The 21,238-nt window shown below is 46.1% G+C and overlaps 1 protein-coding gene across 7 annotated transcripts in view; it reads left to right on the forward strand.

Annotated features, from left to right (window-relative positions):
* AKAP13 (A-kinase anchoring protein 13) overlaps window positions 1–21,238 on the forward strand; it is a 176,368-nt gene that overhangs the window by 36,375 nt on the left and 118,755 nt on the right. For all 7 annotated transcript variants that reach the window (XM_054169118.1, XM_054169120.1, XM_054169123.1 and 4 more), the window contains exons 4-5: window positions 5,386–5,569; window positions 18,948–19,137. In XM_054169118.1, the coding sequence (XP_054025093.1) occupies window positions 5,386–5,569; window positions 18,948–19,137 (374 nt within the window). The remainder of the gene's footprint in view (window positions 1–5,385; window positions 5,570–18,947; window positions 19,138–21,238) is intronic.

The following is a 21,238-nucleotide window of genomic DNA, read 5'->3' on the forward strand; positions in this document are numbered from 1 at the left end:
AGGTCAAGAGTGTCTGAAGCCCCTTGGGCGAGTGTCCTGACTTCCCTGCACAGCTGCTGTCCTCATTGCTGCTGCCCTGGGGCAGTTGTGTCCCGAGGACTGTGCTGCTCTTCCAGCATACGCTGTCCCTCTGCAGTGAGCAATTCCTGGACCTTGCTCTTAATTATCTATCTGTGTGAACTCGATGGCATCTGCAATTTCCAAATACCCATAATTAAGGATTACTCCTGTTACCATGGCATTCTAAACACAGCATTACTTTCAGGTGCTGTATAATCATGTCCTTCTTAATTATTACCAGTGCTCTGTAACCTTCTGAAGAACACAGTTGTTACTGCTGTCAAAAGCAGGGTTATTTACTGTTCTCAGTGGCATTTAAAGATGGTTGCTTAAATGGAACAGATTGTTACCCTTTATATCAAGACAGCAAAATTGAAGATGTATTCTGAGGATGCATGCAATGTAAACCTAACACTGGGGGTTTCTGTTTTAAATGACTGAAGAGAAAAAAAGCTAACTAGGAAAACCAGGACAGAAGATTTAGAGGTCTGAGCAGTGATTTTGGCTTGTTTGTGTTGTACTGGGGATAAAAAAGCAGCAATAAAAGGAGGGGAAAACTTAGGTTAATCCTTCATTGAATTATCAGGAGTAAACAGATCACTTTCAGAATTCCTTTTGAATAATATTCTGGCAAAAGCTTTGAGGAAACAGTCTTTTCATTTTGGTTCCTTACAAGCAAACAGTGAAACCCAGACCTATGGTTACAATTTCAGTGCTGTGAGCTTCCAGGAGCTGGCTGGCAGAGGATTGCAGTGATCAACCACAGATGAAGCCATTCCCTTGGGAGCTTAAGGAGAAGCAGTCCCTTTGATGAGCTGAAGATAGCCACCGTTTACAGGCAGATAACTAGGAGACCTTCTCGTTAGATAAAAGACTTATCAGCCCCTTAACTTCAGGCACACAGTTACTGACGTCTTGAGTATGTGCAGCTTCCCAGAAATGCTGCAGAGTAAACATCCACATGCAGTAAATATTGCATGGGAAATTACACCTGAGAGCTCACCAGGTAGGAAGTGAGTAGGCAGCGAAATGCTTTGCCTTGGTTTGAGATTGAGAGGGTCAGGATTACAAGTTTAGTAACTTGGTGTGTGAAACCAGTGGGATTTCAGTGTACAGCACAGCAAGATTGTCATTGTGATTAGAGATCATTTTATTTGGTTTGGTTTTTCTTTACAGAAAGGGAGAATGTCTGAAGAAAATAATCAGAGCACTAATCTCACAGAGCAGAAAATAAAGGCTGCTCAAGGGCTCATCCAACCTGGCCTTGAACAACCCCAGGGAGGAGGCCTCCACAACCTTCCTGGGCAGCCTATTCCAGAGTCTCACCACCCTCATATTGAAGAACTTCTTCCTCTGATCCAGTCTCATCCAGCTCTCCCTCAGCTTCAGACCATTCCCTCTTGTCCTACTGCTTGACACTCTTCTGAGAAGTCCCTTACCAGCCTCTCTGTAGGATCCCTTCAGGTACTGGAAGGCAGCTCTAAGCTCCAGGCTGAACAACCCCATCTCCCTCAGCCTGTCCTCATAGCAGAGGTGTTCCAGTCCTTGGATTTTCTTTGTGGCCCTCCTGTGGACTCTTTCCAGCAGCTCTGTGTCCTTCTTATGCTGCAGACACATATGACATATCTCAGGGCAGGGAGGACACAGAGCAGTTGGAGAGACTGAGCAGTTCTCTGTGGATTGCTTCATCTGAAGAGAGTTTTTGTGTTCTCACGTGTGTCACACCCAAACTTTTATTTATTCCACCCCCCCCCCCCCCCACTTCAATCCTTATTTGCTTTGTGCTAATGGCACCTTAAACTCTAATCCTTTGCTATCAGCAAAGCACATTTGACAGTACTCTGTGGAAATGTAATCCTTAGTTACCCAGATAAACTGTCTGCTTGTGTGTCACAGCTGCAAAAGAAGCACATAAAAATAATATAGCTGAAGTCTTCTGCTTTGCCAGCTGGATTAGAGTCCCCTGCCATTATGGGACAATAATCATATGTTTCAACTCTTGCCTATTACTAGGAAATGAGAGAGGAACAAAACAACTTGGCCTTCCCAGTATCGTGTGTCTTGTATTCCCACAATTTCCTAATTAGAAGAAGCTTTTTAGTTGACATTGAAAGGACAGACATTTTAAGATGAGGAGCTCATGCTTGATAGAGGGTAGGAGAAGCAGCTCTGGCTGTTCCGTGTTAAAGCTTTTGTTACTCTGTGTCAGGGACATGTATCTTGCGCTGGGTTTCCAATGTTTTGAGTTAAAAGCTTCATCCCTTCAAAGGCAGCAGGACTGGAGGGATCTGTCCATCCAGCAGCACTGCTGTACGTGGTGCAGACCAGCTTTCATCTTATTTTGAGCAACAGCATCCACCAACAGATGTATTTTTCATTATGCATTAGTGGTTAATCCCTCCCACAGATGGCACACGCCTTTTCACTGGAGCTCTGCAAGTCTTGCACACCCCCAAAACTTCCAAAAGCCGTTGCCTGGGGCCCCTGCAGTTGTTGTACGTACAGTGCTTGTCTCTTTGCTGCCATCATCTGTGCCCATCTGTTAGGATGGCCTTGTGCCAGTTTGTATGCTAGGCAGATCTTTCCAAAGAGGCCTGGATAGTAAATTGGTGTGTTTAATGTGCTCTGGATGGCAACACGCCATGTCTTCTTGTACAGATCTCCTCTGCACGTCCTCCTTGCTCGCAGGCATTGGGGCAGGGCCACATTCAGTATGGTTTGTGCTTGTGGACAACCCCATCCAAACTCTGGAGCTATTGTGTCCACTAACTGGATGATAAGATTGCTTCAAAAGAATGGGGAAAAGGTGGGATTTTCAGAAGTTGCAAGTCATAGGAGCAGATGACATCAGATGGGCGTTTGGGACAACTGGGAGGGGGAATTTCATCTAGGGAAATAGGAGACAGAGGGGCACCCACCTGGATGAGGGACAGGATGAGTATTTGCCTACATCTTTACAATGAGGGTGGCTGAGCAGTGGTACAGGTTGCCCAGAGAGGTGGTTGAGGCCCTATCCCTGCAGATATTCAAGGTCAGGCTCGACAGGGCTCTGGGTGACCTGATCTAGTGGAGGATGTCCCTGCTGACTGCAGCGGGGTTGGGACTAGATGACCTTTGGAGGTCCCTTCCAACCCATGTGATTCCATGGTCTTGGTGAACCATGAGTTGGTGAGTAGAAGATGCTTCTACCTAATTGTGGGGCTCTCAAATGCAGGAAGCATTTTGGCCCAGGGATCCATGCTTGTCTTTTTGGGTCTGTGCTGCTCAATTTTGATGCAAGGACATCCATCTCAGTTAGCAAGAGGATGTTTCCTTTCAATAAAGCAGGTACAGCAAGAAAATCCTGGGCTAGAATAGACATGGTCAGGCCAGTGCCACACCTGCTTTATTCAGGCAGCCATCATTTGCTCCAGCAGGAGTGCTTGTGTGCATGTCAGTAGGAAGAGATGTAGAGCTTCAGCTCTGCGAGCCGGCTCTGCTGGTGCGGTAGTACAGGTAGCGTAGGAGTGTTGTGTAAGTTCATTGAGTGAAGCCCTGAGCATCTGCTTTCACTCTGGGTAAGTCCCACACATACCAACACTTCCTCCAGCCTCATCAGTAGCTTTTCCTTTATGCCTGTCTGTATGGTTATGTTGTTTTTCATTGGTAAATCCAAGACTGTGACAGCCATGAGTTAAGCACCTTGTTACGTTGCTTATTTCTAAAGCATTACACTCCGTAGTACTTAATACCAAAATCCTTGTCACTGCTCTCTCACAGGCTGAGAATTTGTCTCTGACTGAGCTCAGCTATTCCCTTTTTCTCTAATCAGCTGGAACCTTCATTCAGACATGCTCATGTATTCAGGACAGCATGGTTTTGCTTTACGGTAATCAAGAGGAAGTTAGGGGGAGAGGGTTGGTTTGTAGCCCAGAGACCTAATTTGGAGTCATTCGGAAGAGAGATGGTGCCAGAAAGCTTTTGGTCCTTGAATACAGAGTAGTTCTTCAGGAACTGATCCAAAAAGTTGGGAAAATTTGTGTCAGACAGGGGAGAACTGCCCATTTTTGCTTTGTTTTTCAGCAGAGGTCTTAACAATGTCTCTTAAGAAAGCAAGTAACCTAGAAAAACAGCAGCACTTTGAAGAAGTGATTTCTCTTGAGGCACCCTTACTGGGGGAAAAAAATAGTTCATTAAATCCTCAAGCCATCATGTACTTACATTTTATTATCTTTTTTTTCTAAACCTGCTGTATTGGGCTTGGCTGGCAACCAAATTAATAACCCAAGAAATCATTGCTCTGCGATATTAAAGATACTACACCAAGTGTGCTCATTGGCATAGCTTAGTGAGGCACAGTTGGTGCTTTGTTGTTGTTGTTGTAACTGCCAGTCAATACTGAAATCCTTTGTTAATAAAAAGAACAAATTTTTATGTCTTGCAGGTTGTGGTGTGTTTTTTTTTTAACCCAAATGCTTTTACCCTTCATAGAAAACTTCACAGGCTTTGATCTGCAAATGCTGTATTTCAGCAGTGCATCTGGAGCTCATTGCTGGTGGGAGCTTTTCAGAGCATCAGTCTAGGGGGATGCAGCTTTTAGAGTAGGGGGATATTTTCCTGAGATGAAAGCTCAGGCTCAAGAGTGACTTTTTACCAAATTAGAAGGTCACAGTTATTAGAGGTAAAAAGCAGCAGCAACAGATTGCTGCTACTCAGAACGACAGAGCTACTGTATAAAGCTGAGAGAAGCTGGTCTGGGGCATAACCAAGTCAGGAAAGCAAACCCCTCTGGGTTTTGGGTGTTCTTTCCTGCACAAGAAGTTAAACTGTTTGGTTTCTGGTTGGTTGGTTGGGTTTTATTTCGGATTATAACTGCTTTAGATTAGTGCTTCAAATGTAATTGATCATTTCCATGCCAGGGGACAAATCAGCATCTCATTAAATAACAAAACTTCTCTGTTACTAAAACCTGGCCCTGGGTATGTGAAGAGAAGGTTTGGATATGAAGGAAAACCCACCTGTCCATGCTGGGTTTTGTTTGGAAGTCCTGCAGCTTGGTGATTGCTGTGGCTGGTGATGAAATGATGTTACTTCCACATTGATGGCTGTGGTCAGTCTCACTCTGCAAGGTCCTGAGCACTTCCAGTCCCTCTGCAGCCCGTCCCTCTCTTTAAAGCACTGCTCCCTCCCAGGTATTGGCAGCCAGGTGCTCCAGGTTCCTCAGCGTTTGGGCTGGCAGATCCATGCCAGTGGTGTGTGGTGTGGCTGGGAGGTGGGGATATGACATTCACCTAACCCACAGCCTACCAATTGCCATTTCTTTTTTCCCCCCTTCTTTCTCCCCAGAGAACATCCCTCGGGAAACTCTGATGCATTTTGCGGTGAGGCTGGGCCTGCTGCGGCTGACCTGGTTTCTGCTCCAGCAGCCAGGTGGAAGAGGAGCTCTCAGCATCCACAACAATGAAGGGGCAACACCTGTAAGCTTGGCCTTGGAGAGAGGTTACCAGAAGCTGCACCAGCTTTTGACAGAGTAAGGATGATTTGATGGTCCCCCTGTATCGTTCTTGCCTTTGCTGAGCATTATCACTGAATAGAGTCTAAGAGCTGCTCTACCCTTAAAGGCAGATTTTGTATTGTTGACTTTCTTGCTAGCAAAATACCTCTCTTGTTAGCAGCAATGGGGACAGGCCTTTGGAGTTTAGGGGAAATGCAATAATATTCTGTTCTCCTTTTCTGTTCTGCTTCCAGCTCTCTTAAAGCCCAAAGTGAGTCACTGTAATGTCAACTAATTAAGACAAACCTTATGCAAGCACAAATGGAAAAGCTTTTCTTCCAACAAGCAGAACTGCACAAAAGAGGGGAGCTACTGGGCTTCAAGGTGGTGGTGGTTGACTGTTGTCTTCTTACTTTGTAGGTTTGGAGTTTAAGTGAAATACCTGAAGGGATCCTACAGGAAGGCTGCAGAGGGACTTTTCAGAAGGGTCTGGAGACAGAACAAGGGGGAACGGTTTGAAGCTGAGGGAGAGCAGGGTTAGACTGGATCTTAGGAAGAAGCTCTTCAATACAAGAGTGCTGGGACTCTGGAATAGATTGCTCAGGGTGGTTGGGGCTGTCTCCTGCCTGGGAGTGTTGAAGGCAATGTTGGATGAGGCCTTGAGCAGCTGAGTCTAGTTGAGAGATGTCCCTGCTCATGGTGGGGAGGTTGGAGGAGATGATCTCTGATGTCCTGTCCAACCTAAGCCATTCTGTGAAATAATGATAAATGTATTGAAATAAGGCAGCATCTTGTAGAGGATAGGTGTCTTACCAGCACAGGTGAAAACAAGAGGTAAGAATGCAAGTATTAAACAACAGAAACTGTTCTCTATTGAGTGGTTGTGAGGAGCAGACAAATCTTACAAGCTCACAGCAAATAACTAGTGGCATGAGCATTTGCTGCAATGCTTTACCTGGAACCCTTCAGAAGATGACAAGTTGTTGTTGAATAGCAAATATTTGGAGCATCAGGTTTCAAAAGCTGAGGTTAATAAAGACAAAGAGTGTAAATAAGTCCTGAGGTGGGTGGTTGTGAAGGAGGAAAGATTCAGCCTGCATGTGTGTTAATCTGAATCTTGGCTCTCTTAGGCTTTGTTATTAACTTTCTTTTTCTGAATGGAGTTTTCAGGTGCTTGGGGTTTATGCTGAGTGACCCAATGCTATGGTTAAGGAAGGTGCAGCATAGGACAGGAGCTGCACTCTAACCTTTTCTTCTGCCACAGAATCATAGAATCAAAGAATCAACCAGGTCGGAAAATACCTCAGAGATCATCAACTCCAACCTAATACCTAACATCCTTGGTTGTGATTAATACAGAGATGACAACAGTGTCACTTTTGTCTCTGATGATTTCAGCAGCTACACGGAAAAGACACAACTCTTGCAGGCTAGCTTGTAAAGCTGGGGAGTGCAACTTCATCCTATAACAGCAGCAAAGTTCTCCAAAATGAGAGTAACCACGTTAGCAGACTTTATATGCTGTCAAGAAGCTTAAATTGTCCAAAGGTTTGTTGTAGAAAGGTGAAGTTAGCCAAAACTTGATTGTAGGGCTCCCAGCAAATTTTGTAATCTGAATATGAGTAGAGATGGTAACTTGGAAAAAGGGGAAGTAAACAGAACTATTACAGCAGCTATTCATGTATTTGGTGCAGGATTTCACAACTGGGTCCAATACTGGAATGGCAATTCTTGCACAGTGGAAAGAAAAAAGAGTACTTGGATTACACAGCTTTGCCCTGTTCCATTCCCTCTAATGGATGCTGCTGCTATTTTCCAAGGGATTTCTCTGATGACCTTCACAGTTCATCTTTGAAAATAAGGCACTAGCAACCTTAGTAATGTTACCACCAAGGCCTCAGCTTCTCTTCTTCTTTGTATGTCCTTAAACTGTCCATTATGGTTAGTTGTCCTCTTGGACTTCTGGTTGGAAATGTATCTGAGGGCTGTACCACATACCCCATGACTCTGAAATCCCTGCCATCTCCATGAAGCCCTGCCAACAGAAATCTTTGGATGCTGCAAGTCATGGACCCCTTTCTCAATGGGTGGTGGAGCACCTTGTGACATGGGGACTGCCTCAGCCTGTCCCCTTGGGAGGGTGACAGCTTCAAAACAGGCACAGCCTGATTCCCCGGCAGAGACTTTTATTGTGCACAGCATTTTCTACAACGAGATGGGATCGAGGCTTGAAAATCCCTGTTAAGAGGATGAATATTGAGTTTCAAAATGCAGAAAAGCAGGCAAATTCCATTAAGACAGAGGATCTGTCATTCATATGCTGTCAAAACACAATGGGTCCTGTCCAGCCTCTTTTCTGCCCTCTGCTTCTGCGCATGCTGTATAATACATGCACAAAATTTGGCACTCAGCTTGCACCACTCAGCAAAACACAGAGCAGCAACGCATGTTAGAGAGAGGCTGCACAAAGGAGTCATTATTTTTACAAGTAATTAAGCTGCACTTTGCCAGATAAGTGAATGCAGCGTGTTTTGTGATGCATTATCCTTGGGGGGGGATTTCATTGTTCGCTTGCTTGCTAATTTGTGGGACCCTGCATTTTACAATGATTCTCCCAGCCGGCCCTGGAAAAGGGTGAAATTTTCCTGTAATTAGGATACAGCCATTAAAAAGCAGACAAAAAACCCAAACCCCAACCTTCTCCCTTGTTGCAGCTTTGCCAGGCTTTGGCTGCAAAAGCAGCTTGATTCAGCTGCAGTGTAAATATTTTTCTCGAAACCTAATTACACTGGTGACATTTTGAATTTCTGTTTATTGCATGAGCTTTCCCTTTTCAGCTGTTGCAGTTCTTCATGGTGGGGGGGTGTGTGTGTGTGGAAATTACAAGGAAAAAGAAAGGTGCTTCCAGCTTAAATTGTGCAGCCCTTGAAGATTCCTTTCTGTAGTGTTGAGCTTGTGCTCTGGCTCTTGCATGCTGACTGCATGAGGTTCAACAAGTCGGAGTCCAAAGTCCTGCATCTGAGCCAATCCCAGGCACAAATCCAGGCTGGGTGCAGAGTGGCTTGAGAGTAGCTCTGAAGACAGAGACTTGGGGGTGTTGTTTGCTGAGGAGCTCACCAGGGGCCAGCAGTACCCTCATGCAGCACAGAAGGCAGCTGTGTGCTGGGCTGCATCCAGAGGAGTGTGGGCAGCAGGGCAAGAGAGGGAATTCTGCCCCTTGACTCTGCTGAGACCCCGCCTTGAATACTGTGTCCCGTTCGGGTGTCCCCAGCATAAAGAAGGACACAGAGCTGTTGGAATGAGTCCAGAGGAGGCCACAAAGATGATCCAATGGCTGGAGCATCTCTGCTATGAGGATAGGCTGAGGGAGCTGGGATTGTATAGCCTGGAGAGGAGAAGACTCCAAGGGGACCTCAGAGCTGACTTTCAGTACCTAAAGAGAACCTACAGGAAGGTTGCAGAGGGACTTCTCATCAGGGTGTCTAGAGACAAGGGGGAATGGTTTGAAGCTGAGGAAGACCAGGGTTAGACTGGATCTTAGGAAGAAGTTCTTCAGCACAAGGGTGGTGAGAATCTGAAATAGGCTGCCCAGGGAAGTTATTGGTGCCTCCTGCCTGGTGTTGGATGAGGCCTTGAGCAGCCAGGTCTAGCTGAGAGGCATCCCTGCCCATGGTGGGGAGGTTGGAGTAGATGATCTCTGAAGTCCCTTCCAACCTAAGCCATGCTATGATCCTCTAGCAGGAAAGGTGCATGGGCTGCTGCTTTCAGGGCCAAACTGAGGAGGCTGCTGAAGAAGGGGAGCAGGATGCAGATAGCAGTGCTTGTTCATGGGTCGTGCATCATTCCTGAGGGTGTTTGTTTTATCTTTGAGGCTAAAACTGCACAGTAAACTTTGTTCTGCTGTGTAAATGGAATAGGACTGTGCAGAAGGGCAGGAGATTTCTTTGAGCAGGGATGGGGAAATATATATGGATTTTTATTCATTTTTTTCTAGGAACATTCTTGTTTGCTTGCTAGCAGCTTGGTTAGCAGTTGGCTGGGTTTTCTTACATAGAAATTAAAATGCAGCTTACTTGCATGAAAAAGCTTTGGAAACTGCATTTCAACAGTTTCTGAGTCTACTAGAAGTGAATTCCAAAGCAAAGGGTCCTTGGTTGAAGCCTGTTAGTTCCCTGTGTGCAAAGTGGGCAGTGCTGGCTGCCTGGCATTGTCAACGCTGGGCTCCTTCTCAGAGGAGGGCCGGCTGTAAAGAGGCAGCAGAGTTTATTAAGCGGAGGTAGGATGCGCTGTCTGAGTAACTTGGCCTCTGCAGTAGGACAGCTGCAGTCTGCAGTAGTTGATGCTTTCAAATGCAGTTTGGTGTGGTAACACAATCTGCCTGCCAGCTCCATGTTCTCCAGTGCTCTGCAAGTCAGGCGAGGAAAATGGCTCCAAGAGACAGCGAGCGTGCAGAATCTCAGGGAAGTTGGAAGTGCTGCTTTGTAAAACATACAAGCACTGATTTTATTTCTAATTTCATTTCTGCAGAGCAGTTCTGTCTACTAACCCCAAAGAATTGTGCTTGTTTTGTTTTGTTTTTCTCCTGTGAAGCTAAGTGCTTGGAGTTCCTTCACAGCTGACAGCTATTTATCTCCCCTGAAAAAAAAAGGGAGTAAGAGAAACTTAGAACCCATTAAAAAAAAGCTTGCATTTTACTAATGCCTTCAAAGAGAAGTTTCAGAGTTGTAACAGACTCTGAGTTCTTCAATATTAATCTTAATGTCTCTGTTTTCTCTCCTTGCTTATTGCTTTTAAGCACTTCTACACAGCTCTGGGATTGCTCTTTATGAAGCAGCTGCGGTTGCTTAGCCTGGAGATGAGGAGGCTCAGGGGAGACCTTAGTGCTGTCTACAACTGCCTGAAGGGAGGTTGTAGCCAGGTGGGGATTGGTCTCTTCTCCCAGGCAACCAGCACCAGAACAAGAGGACACAGTCTTAAGCTGCACCAGGGGAGGTTTAGGCTGGATGTTAGAAAGAAGTTCTTCACAGAGATTGGCCATAGGAATGTGCTGCCCAGGGAGGTGGTGGAGTCACCATCACTGGAGGTGTTTAAGAAGAGCCTGGGTGAGGCACTTGGTGCCATGGTTTAGTCAATTAGATGGTGTTGGGTGATAGGTTGGACTTGATGATCTCAAAGGTCTTTTCCAACTTGGTTAATCCTATCCTATCCTATCCTGCCCTATCCTACCCTGTCCTATCCTATCCCTTCAAATCTCCTCTTAACAACCAGGAAGCTCAGTATGTGAAACTCTAATTCAGTATGAGTCTGTGTTTCCATGATTAAACTGATTTAATTAACACACATGAGGAACAGCTCACTGATAGCAGAAAGGCTTTATGAACATTTTGCAGTCCATGATTATCACTTGCTATTGTTCTGGTTTTGCCTGAGTAATTGGTGAAGTCTGTGCTGTAACCTCCATTCTGTGCTGCTGCCTCTCAACTGAGGAAGCTTTTTTGGTCCATTCACTTTCATAACTGAATACATTTCTCAGCTCTCCTGAACCAGAGCTGCAGGAGGATTTGCTTGGTACCTCATTTCTTTGCACCCCAGGTACCTGATTTCTTTGCTCCCCCATTTAGAAAGTCCTTGAAGCTTGTGTTTAGTTTCAGAAGCATCCAGTTCATGTTCAGCAGTGAGTGTGGTCTTAATTTTAAGCCTTTCTTACAGTGCCTTGCCCAGTCTGGATGACAGTTCAAGACACCCTTTTTCAATGAAGTTTGCTGTTGGGTTGTTGCATTAAATCCAGTCTTTGTATAGGCAAAGATCCCTATGTGCTGCAGATGCTTTGCAAACTGACTGAAAACATTGCTGACTGCTGTGACTTCGGTGCCAGATCTGTGGCATCTGTATGCCAACAGGGAATGTGTAGGCTGAACCTCTCCTTCCTGTATGCACCCTGCCATTATTATGAGCTGGGAACTCTTTAAGTCTCCCCTGGGTTACACCAGCTCTCCCAGTATTTATTGGGATCACAATGAGCCAGATGCAGCTGGGGACAGGCAGGTGGCCAGAAGGTTGGCACCACATGGGCAGGTGATGCTATATGTATTTTCAGTTTTATTTCTGGCCAAGCAGAATCAGCAGCTGAAAAGTTTATTGGTGTTGCTGATGTTTCTCCTTCTATTCTTCCTCCCCCAAACAAGCAACAAATCCATTTGATTGCTATTCAGGGTGCCAGGCAGGAGGTTTAGGGTATGACTTGCTATGGTCTGGCAGGAGAGAAGAACATTTGACTTCATCTTTCTAAGTGCTGGCACAAGACTAGCATTTAGAGAAGAATTCAGAGATGATAGAAAAACATTGAAAGAGGACATGGTGAAAGATGTGTGTTCACAGGATGCTGTTTAGCTGCAGAAGTATGGCAGGACACAAACAGTCTGGTTTTCTGACTGTATTGCTGAACTTTAAGCACTGTTGTTTAATTGATTGAAAGAAGCTGAGGTGCTGTGAATTTTTTTTCTGGCCACAGCAGAGGAGCAGACTGGGAGCAGGGTCATGGAGGAATCAGGTGTGAGTGTGATGGAGTAGGAAAGAGTTTGTTTTCTCTCTCTTCCACCTACTCAGCCACTGTCTGCTCCAGCTTTTACTGACTTTCTAGTGTGTTCCCACATGCCTGTGAAGGCTTGTGTTTTCATTTGCTGGCTCTCTCCTCTCCTTTGTTTTGTATGTATCAGCCTCTGAACAGGGAGAGACAAGAGGCTTTGTCTGTGTGGTGGAAAAAGCTTTTCACTGTCTCTGAGACCCTGCTTGGAAATCGGAGATCCTGGGAAATGACCTTCACATAAACAGGTCCATGAGGAGAAGAGATTTGAGGTTTGAGAACTTTTGGTAAGATAGGAGAAGAAAATGATCCCTCCCTAGCAATCCTGATTCAGAGGGGATGCCCAGACTTACAAGGTCCATACAGCCTGAAGAGCCTTGTGTGGTTGGTAAGTGATCGTGATAGGCCGGCTCTGCTTCAGGATAAATTTAGCAAACGCAGATAAGTGAATTCCCAGAATTGCTGGGTTTTGGCCTCTGGCATGAGTTAGCTGGATACCCAGTTAGGATACTCATATTTAGCCTCTGCAGCAGATTTACTAGCAGCAGTGACGCTGATGAAGGAGGTTGAAGCTTGGACAGCTTATTGCGGAAGACAACTTGGTAAATTGCTGTGTCAGAGGCAGCCAAAGCGATGGCTTCATCTTTGGGTTGTGTTACAGACTCTGTGGTCACACTCGCTTGCAGCACACAGAGATGTTCTGCAGAGACAAGTCTTCCTTCCATATCACTTGTGCTGATCTGAGATGCTGTTTTTAGCTGTAAAGAAAACACTGCTTGATGGAGACTCCAGGGCCGTGCTTTTGTGTTTCAAATGCAACAGATAGCATCTGTTTTCACTCCTGAGTGCCTTTCATAGATTCACCTTAAATTTCTCTTGTTTACTGTTCAGACTCCCAAGTTGACATAGAGTTGTGTTGGACCTACAGTTTCACATCCTGAGCATAGTACCTTTGTTGGTAGACAAGGCTACAAAAAGAAAACAAATGGAGAAGTGCATTTAACAACAAACACCCTCATGGAATGCACTTCTCGCTGCTTGGCAAGTACAGCTGATCACAGTTTGGAGCTGTGTGTTTGCTGCCTTTGTTTTAGATGTGCAGTGAACACCGAGGGCTAGGAAGTGCTTGGGTTTAGGAGCACAAACCCCACACCTGCTCTCTTAGGATATGTTTGTCTACAAAGAACTGTTGAAGGATCAAGCCAGCTTCTCTTGTGTGATTTCCCACCGTACAGTGTTCATCAGTGGACTGCAATGTTAGCATTAATTATTTTGAAGCCTGTTGTCAGATGATTAATCTGGTATTGAGGGGTAGGTCATGCAATCCTGAATTCAGTTCAGTGTCTGAACCCACTGCAGTTTGTGTTTGTGCAAAGCACTGTAAGAGGTTAGTCATCATTTCTACATCAGAAGAACTTTAACTCTTTCCTTCAACACCAAAAGTATTCCAGTTAGGGAATGATCCATACAATTTTCTTCTAGAAGAACCTTCTTTTCTTTTCATAGAATCATAGAATCAGTCAGGGTTGGAAGGGACCACAAGGATCATCTAGCTCCAAGCCCCTGCCGTGGGCAGGGACACCTCACACTACATCAGGCTGGCCAGAGCCTCATCGAGCCTGGTCTTAAGCACCTCCAGGGCTGGGGCCTCAACCACCTCCCTGGACAACCCATTCCAGGGCTTCACCACTCTCATGGTGAAGAATCTCTTCCTCACATCCAGTCTGTTTTCCTACTTTCCTGGATCATATGGAACACTTGGAAGCACCTAAGTATCATGTTTGATAAAAATATTTTTTAAATTATGAATGTTTTGGGGGGGGGGGTTTGACCCATTCTAACCCATCCTAGTTGCTTGTGTTTGAGTCTCTTGTACAGTGCATGTTGATGCCTCCAAAAATGAGGAGGAGCATATAAAGGTGTTTGCGTGCATTAGTGTTTTGTGTATCAGTAAAGACTGGGGATGCAAAGCTGGTGGTCATACATACACAAAGTCTCTATTACCCCAGCACCTCTGCACATAGCTCTGGAGTTCTGTTTTATCAGATTTCTAAGATGCTGGTGCCTGTGTTAAGTCTGGGTGGGTGCTGGGCTTTCACAGGAGGCATTGTTGGCTTGGTGTAAATGGCCTGTCCTGCATCCTATCCCAGTAGGCACCATTCCTCTTCTATCAGCCTGTCTGATCTAGCATTTTCAGTGTGATGTGATAATAATAGTAATAAAAGGAATGCAAGATTGGAATTCAATTTAGGTTTTGTTTGCATTACAGATAAGAGCATCTAAATTCCAGCATTTCCTAGCGTTTCATTGCAGCTTTGTTTAATTTGAAACAAACAAAAAAAGGTGATTTCCCCCCCACCCCCCTTTTTTCCCTTCTTTATCACATGAATCTAGGAGCTGGTGCCTTCAGAATAAACCCACAGCTGTTGTCAGGCCTGCAGTAAGACTGTAAGAGCTGGCAACGCTATGGAGTTTGTTTTGTTTCAGCCAAAGTCCAGCTCAGAAATCTGGAGGGGATATCCCCAGGAAATAACACCTTGAGTTCCCACACTGCTTCCTTGCCTGTGTGTAAACATGTGGGATAAATCTCCTAACACAAGGTTTTACTTAGCCCACTGAAGCTTTTTGGTCGATCTTCTGATCTCTTCCTCCCTCCTTTTTCTCTCTCCGTTTAAAACCTGTTATCTCTGTGCTGGGAAACACGCCTGCCAGGAGCACCAGCTCCACTGCACTTCAAACCCTCATTACCCAGCACAGTTTCTGCAGCTTTTGCAAGCAGGCAGAGCTTTTGCTGTTTTTTTGGGGTTCTCTCTTTCTCACTTATCTTCCTTCTTCTTAAAAGTACCTCGCCCATATCTGCAGGAAGCTGGGTTGGGGCAGGCTTTCCTCTCCCTCTTTCCACCGCTCGCTGGCCTGGGGCCATCCTATCTGCTCCTCCATGAGATGAGAAGAGATTCAGCACAGGAGTGTGGTGCAGCTGCTTCTTCACCAGGGACAAGTCTACTTGGGTGATGCTGGGAGGTTTAAAAGATACTACTGCCTGTCTTGTCTAATGGGCCAAACAAGCAGGAGGTGCTACTGCAGTTTGAACAATCTCATCAGCTCCCACACTGAGCAGGACATGGCCTGAGAGTATTGTGTAGACTTGTCTGCTTCTCCACTCACACCATTTGGGGTTGGCATCCCTCTTTGAGCCACCTTTTCACAGATGAAGGGCTAGCTGATTAAGTCTCTTCTTTCTTGAAACCAGCAATTTCTCTTCAGGGTGTGCTTACATGGGACAAAAGAATAGAATAGAATAGACCAGACCAGGTTGGAAGAGACCTTCAAGATCATCGTGTCCAACCCATCATCCAAAACCAGCTAATCAACTAAACCATGCAAGCAGGGATGGGAGCTAGAGGACTTGTGCCAGGCTCTTTCAGTAGAACAAGGCATGGTTGTGCTGAGTGTTGAGCTAGTGAATGTTGTCAACCTTATTGAGCAGTCTTTGGTTTTATAACCAAGCAAGATACTTTCTTCTGCAACAACTGGATTTGGAGATGATGCTGATGAGATTTTGAGTTCTCTTGGTATGTTTGACTTGCTTTGATGGGAAGCTGTTGAAAAGGGAGGATGAGAAAGAATTGGCCCAGGATGGCTAAACCTCCTAAGACAATAGGTTTCTCTTGTTGCTGTCAAAATGCAGCAAACTGACTTTTTGTGCTGAACAAAAGCAGATTTCCAGACTCCTCCAGTGCTGGAGCTTCCAGGTACATTTTTGCTCATTAACCTTCAGTAAATATTTGTGTATCTCTTCCTGTTACTAGACCAGCTTGGATATGTTCTCCTGTACAGCTGCTCCAGAGGTTGGTTACCTGTACAAATTAAACATCTTTCACAACCAAGGAGTATAAAATTTGTGGCTGAAAAGAAGTTTTAAGTCTATTTTCCCTCAGTAAAACCCAGGGCTTGCAGTGAGGCATGCAGGGAAGACACAAATGGTTAAAATCTATATACCAAGACAAACAGCAAGAGTGTCTTCTTGTGTGACCTTGGAAGTGATTGCCTGAACAACAGAAATTGTAGTGTGCAAAAATGTTAACACTTGCCAGATTCTCATTTGTCCTCTCTGCTGCAGACTGCTAGCACCAGGGTGCAGCAATGTATGAAAAGGATGATTTGAAGGAGTCAGCAGATTGTGCCATCCACTACCTCACAGCTTAGTTTTGTGCAGCACAGGTGACTACCTATGAGAGCTTGGACTTATTTGTAGCTGACTGGATGTGAGAAAGATCTGGGGTTGTTTGCAAAGGGTTCAAAGCCCTTTCTAGATGCAACACAGGTCAGCAAGTTGAATATGAAAAGAAACTGTCATCTTTGTAAGTAGAAGTGATTATAGGAAGAAGTTCTTCAGTAGGAGGGTGGTGAGACTCTGGAATAGGCTACCCAGGGAGACTGTCGATGCCTCCTCCCTGGGGGTATTCAAGGCCAGGTTGGATGAGGCCTTGAGCAGCTGAGTCTAGCTGAGAGGTGTCATGGCAGTAGAAGATCTCTGAGGTCCCTTCCAACCTAAGCTGTTCTATGCTTGTATGATTTGCTCTGCCTGGGCCATGTGAAGGTGGCAGATTGCAGGAGGGGTGGACATGCTCACAGTGTTGTAGAGGACATTGCTTCTCTGTCATCTCACTCCAGATTTTGAGGGTTTTGAAGTCACTCAGGGTCCTTCAAGCCTCAAGTCATGCAGGCTGCTTTGTGGGTGATGATTTGAAGATGCTCACAAGTGTACTTGAAGCTGATGAGAAAGTGGAGCAGGCTCATTGTGCTCAGCTTGAGCAGGCTCATTGTGCTCAGCTCTTTAATCTGGCTGATGTTATCCCCATGAGTGGATGAATATGGGGTTTTGTGCTGACAGCCTCCTTGTTCTCTGAGAGTGGCCCTGAGTACAGTGGTCTCTCATATATGACAGCTGAAAAGAAGAATACTGCAGACAGAAAGGTCTGTGTTTCCTTGTTAAAGAAAGGACATTTCTGCAGTCAGTTGTAATGGCTCAGTTGACTTCACTGCCTCCTTAGCTTTGTATTAATCCCCACAACTTAGCTGTATGTTAATCACCACAAAAAGTTAGATTCTTCCTTCCGGTTTTCTGTGGAAATATTAATTCTGTTTAAATCAAGAGTAGTTCTGCTGAAGTCAGTGGAGGTGAGTAGTGGAAGTCCTAAGTTGGCTTTGTCTCAATTTCCTTGCAGATTTAAGGCAGAGTGAGTCACAGAGGGGGTGGGTGATTGTGCCAGGGCGGAGCAGGGGCAGCTGCTGCCAGCTCTGTCATCTGCACAGGTTTCTCATCTCTCTGATGAACTATCCAACTGCTTCCCCGCTTTGCTCTGCCCATTCCCGTTGGCAGGTGTGGTATTGTTCACTTGTTACAACTTTGCTTTCTAAATTGTGTGGCTTCCCAGGGAGGTAGCCCTGTGGTTTACTAGGTGGGCACTTCTTGCTCTCAAAGTGGAAAAAAAACCCAGTAGGCAAAGATGCTGCCTGTGGTGGGGAGGTTGGAGTAGATGAACCCTAAGGTCCCATCCAGCCTAAGCCTTTTTATGATTCTATGATAATGTTACTTGGTTGGTAGTATGCATTTGCTGTCTGTGAACCTTCTGAATTCCTGATTAATTGCAATCACAGCTCTGTCCCTTCTAGGGAAATCTGGAGCTCTGCTGCAAAGGGACATCCATGGATGCCTGTTGTGATAGGGGCTGGTTCCCATTATAGGGAGGGGACCTGCTCTCAGCTGGGGCTGGGAGTTGGTAGATGCAGCCCCAGTGAAAGGAAAATGGAGAAGCTTCCATTCCTCACACCCTTGTGCAGGCCAGCGCAAGCCCCTGCTCCAGTTCTGTCCCATGGGATGCAGTGCTTGGGGGGATGCTGTGTGAGTCACCTGCTTCTGGTGCAACCGAAGAGCTTGGCTTTCCTGAATCAGTTCTGATTCAAAATGAAATCTGTGAACCTCAAGCTTTAAATGAACAACTTGGTAAGATAAATGTTTCTTCATCCCCTTCAAGGGGCAATGTAGCCTCTGTGCTGCTCAATGAGACCTGAAGGATTCCTGCTTTGAGTCAGAAGCCTGTGCAGAGTCAGGGTTTGATGTGCAAAAGGATATGACTGAATAGAAATTGCTGTGGCATACATTTAACTGCTAAGTTTTTCTTCATTCTGATCTACAGCAGCATCTTTTTTTCCCCTTTCTATTCTTTTGATTGGTAGAAGGAAAATTGGTGATAGTGCTACAGAAGGACCAAACAGTCTGACAACATTAAGAACATCTTTCACAGAAGCAGTTTCACAGAGCGAGCTAAACTCATTCCAGAAGTGAAAAAATGGCTATAATTCAGTGACTGTTGGGTGTTTGTGAAGCAGTGTGATGGTTTTGGTGTGGAAATGTTAGCACCTAATGGCATGATAATCCTCATTTCTTCTGACTTGTCCCTCTGCAGTTCGTTCTTTCAGGTTGCTGTTGTTCTGCAGCAGTTGCTTTGGTGATCTTCACCTGCAATAAATTCCATCTTAGAAAGTAATTATTGTGCTCTTTCTGCTAGCCACTCATAGTCTGGGGAAAACAAGGAGCTCTCTCTACCTGAGAAGGACCTTGTGAAATAAAGCTGGTGGCTCTAGAGCTCATTAATTTTCAAGCCCAAGAAGCGTGCATGCCTATCTGTCTGTCTGGCCCTGGAGCCGGTGCTCTGCTTCGCTCGGGCTGTTGATTAGATGACTGTCCAGGGTGAAGAACAGCCTGAGTGTCCTGCAATGCAGCATCCCTGCCTGCCTGCAGATTAACCTGTGCTGCTTCTATTGCAGAGAGGAAGCCAAGGAACCAGACTCCTGGAGCACCTTGTCTCACACCGTGCACTCAGGGGACTACCGCGTGAAGCACCACCGCGGGCTCAACGTTTACATGCTGACGGCGGAAGCCAGGGAAGGGGCAGCAGCCAGCCTGGAGAGCGACATACGGCACCTCCAGATGCACATGCAGAGCCACCAGCACATGGTAAGGAAATGGCTGAGATGATGGAAAAGGAGCAGAGGTGGCTGCTTGCAGCTTGGCCCCTGGGGAGGACTTCCATATGCAGGCACCCTTCAGGGGGGTGTTTACCTAAACGTTTCTCTGGGTGTCATTGTCACACATCACCTCTCTGCTTTCTTCTCTGCTGAGTGTGGGGAGAGCTGATCAAGCTTTATTAGGCAGCAGATTTTCTCTCTCAAAAGAGGAGTAGGCTTGGGGCTGTGCAGCATGGCTCTGCATGACCTCATGGGCTTTCTCTGCTCCCAGTTCATGTCCTCTCCATTACACTGAGACCTGCTTAGATGGTCAGGGAAGACCTCCCTGGGGGCACACTGCCCCTCTGGAATGTCTGGCGGTCATTGGGCAGCATAAGGAGGACTCTGAAGTGAGGCAGGGTTTGCGGGGAATGAGTCCATCTCTGTTCAGATGGAAAGTTCTGGGTCAGGAGGCTGAGCTGGGCAGGTGATGGAGAAAACTCTCATTTCCTTAGCACCTTGGTGTAGGACTCGGAGAACGAACCTGCACTGGGCATGTGGGATCTGTGTCCATAGCAGCCTCCTCATTGTGCTCCTCTCAGACCGTGGGAGCTTTGGAATCATTCCCTCTTACTGCTTTAAAATCGATGCCATGAGATAGGAAGGTGAAACAGCTGAACTGCCACTTCTCAGAACTGCCCAACATGTCTGTTTAGCTGGCATCCTGTGTGGGTGTTCCTTCCTCAGCTCCTCTATGTGCTGTTACAGAGGTGTGGCATCTAAACAACAGGAAGGTGAGAATCGTTGTCTGCAGGCAGTGGTCTGGGGGGGACATTCAGAGGTATGGGTCACTCTTGAGCCATTTTCACCCTTCCCTGAGCATCTGAGATGCTAATTACTCTCAGTCTCAACAGGAACTGGTGGCATGAGCAGCAAACCCAGGCTAACCATGAAATTGCTTCCCCTTTCCATGGGGGCCATATCCAGCTTGCTGCTTCTTTGCTGGTGCAAATGCCAGATGGGTGCATTTTGCCTGACAATGAAATCAGAAAAGGCTATGTTTAGACTTAGACTTTTTCTTTCCAGCACTGTTTCACTTCACATCTAATCTGATTTGAATTTGGAAAGAAGCCTTGTAATTATTTCATTTAGGTTCATTTCAGGTCACTTAAGAGCCAGTAGTCTTCCTTTGGCGATGGCTCTGTTTTTCAGGCTATCAGCAGAGTGACTTCACTGTGAGGATGGTGGGGCTGCCACAGCCCCTCCTTTTGAGAAACTTGCTTGTTCCCAGGCAAGTATTGGTGTTCTGTGTGTCTGTCCATCCTGGCTGGGAACCAGCAATGGGACTTCTGTGCTCTCCTTCAGGCTTACAGCCACCAGACGGTTGGCACGCCATTTGATCCTGTTTGTTTGCCCTTGTTAAAATAGCTGCAGGCTGTGGGTACCACTACAGGCACAGCCCTGTGTCCCATCCCTGGTGCTGCATGATGGGTGCAGATGCCAAGCTGCCTGCCTTCCATGCTAAGCTGTCTTGGGATGCCTCAAAACAAGTGAGCTCTGGCATAGGTGACAGCATACGTGGGAGGTGGGTAGCAGGATTAGTGTAGATGGGAGCTGCATGACAAGAACCAGAGGTGCATTTGGTGGTCTGTGAGTCGGTGATCCAGTGGCAATGCTCATTGTTTGCAAACCTCAGCGTGTGGAAAGATCAATAAACACAAAATCCTCAAGGTAACAGTGATGATTTTTGCCACTGTCTGCATATGTAGTGCCCAGAAGTTCCTTATGATGCACCAATCAAAGCAGTTTTAATATTCGGGGTGGGGGGGGGGAGGGGGAAGATGCTTAAGCTGACATTTTTTGGTATGAATCATAGAATGGGCTGTGTTGGAAGGGCCCTCTGAAGGTCATCTACTCCAACCCCCTCTGCAATCAGCAGGGGCATCCTCAACTAGACCAGGCTGCCCAGAGCCCTGGCAAAGCCTGACCTCCAATATCTTCAGGGCTGGGGCCTCAACCACCTCCCTGGGCAACCTGTCCCAGTGTTCCACCACCCTCATGGTAAAGAACTTGTTCCTAACATCCAAAAATTCTCCTCTTCTAAGAACTAG

Source organism: Dryobates pubescens, chromosome 17 (genome assembly GCF_014839835.1).
Source record: "Dryobates pubescens isolate bDryPub1 chromosome 17, bDryPub1.pri, whole genome shotgun sequence".
Lineage (NCBI taxonomy): Eukaryota > Metazoa > Chordata > Aves > Piciformes > Picidae > Dryobates > Dryobates pubescens.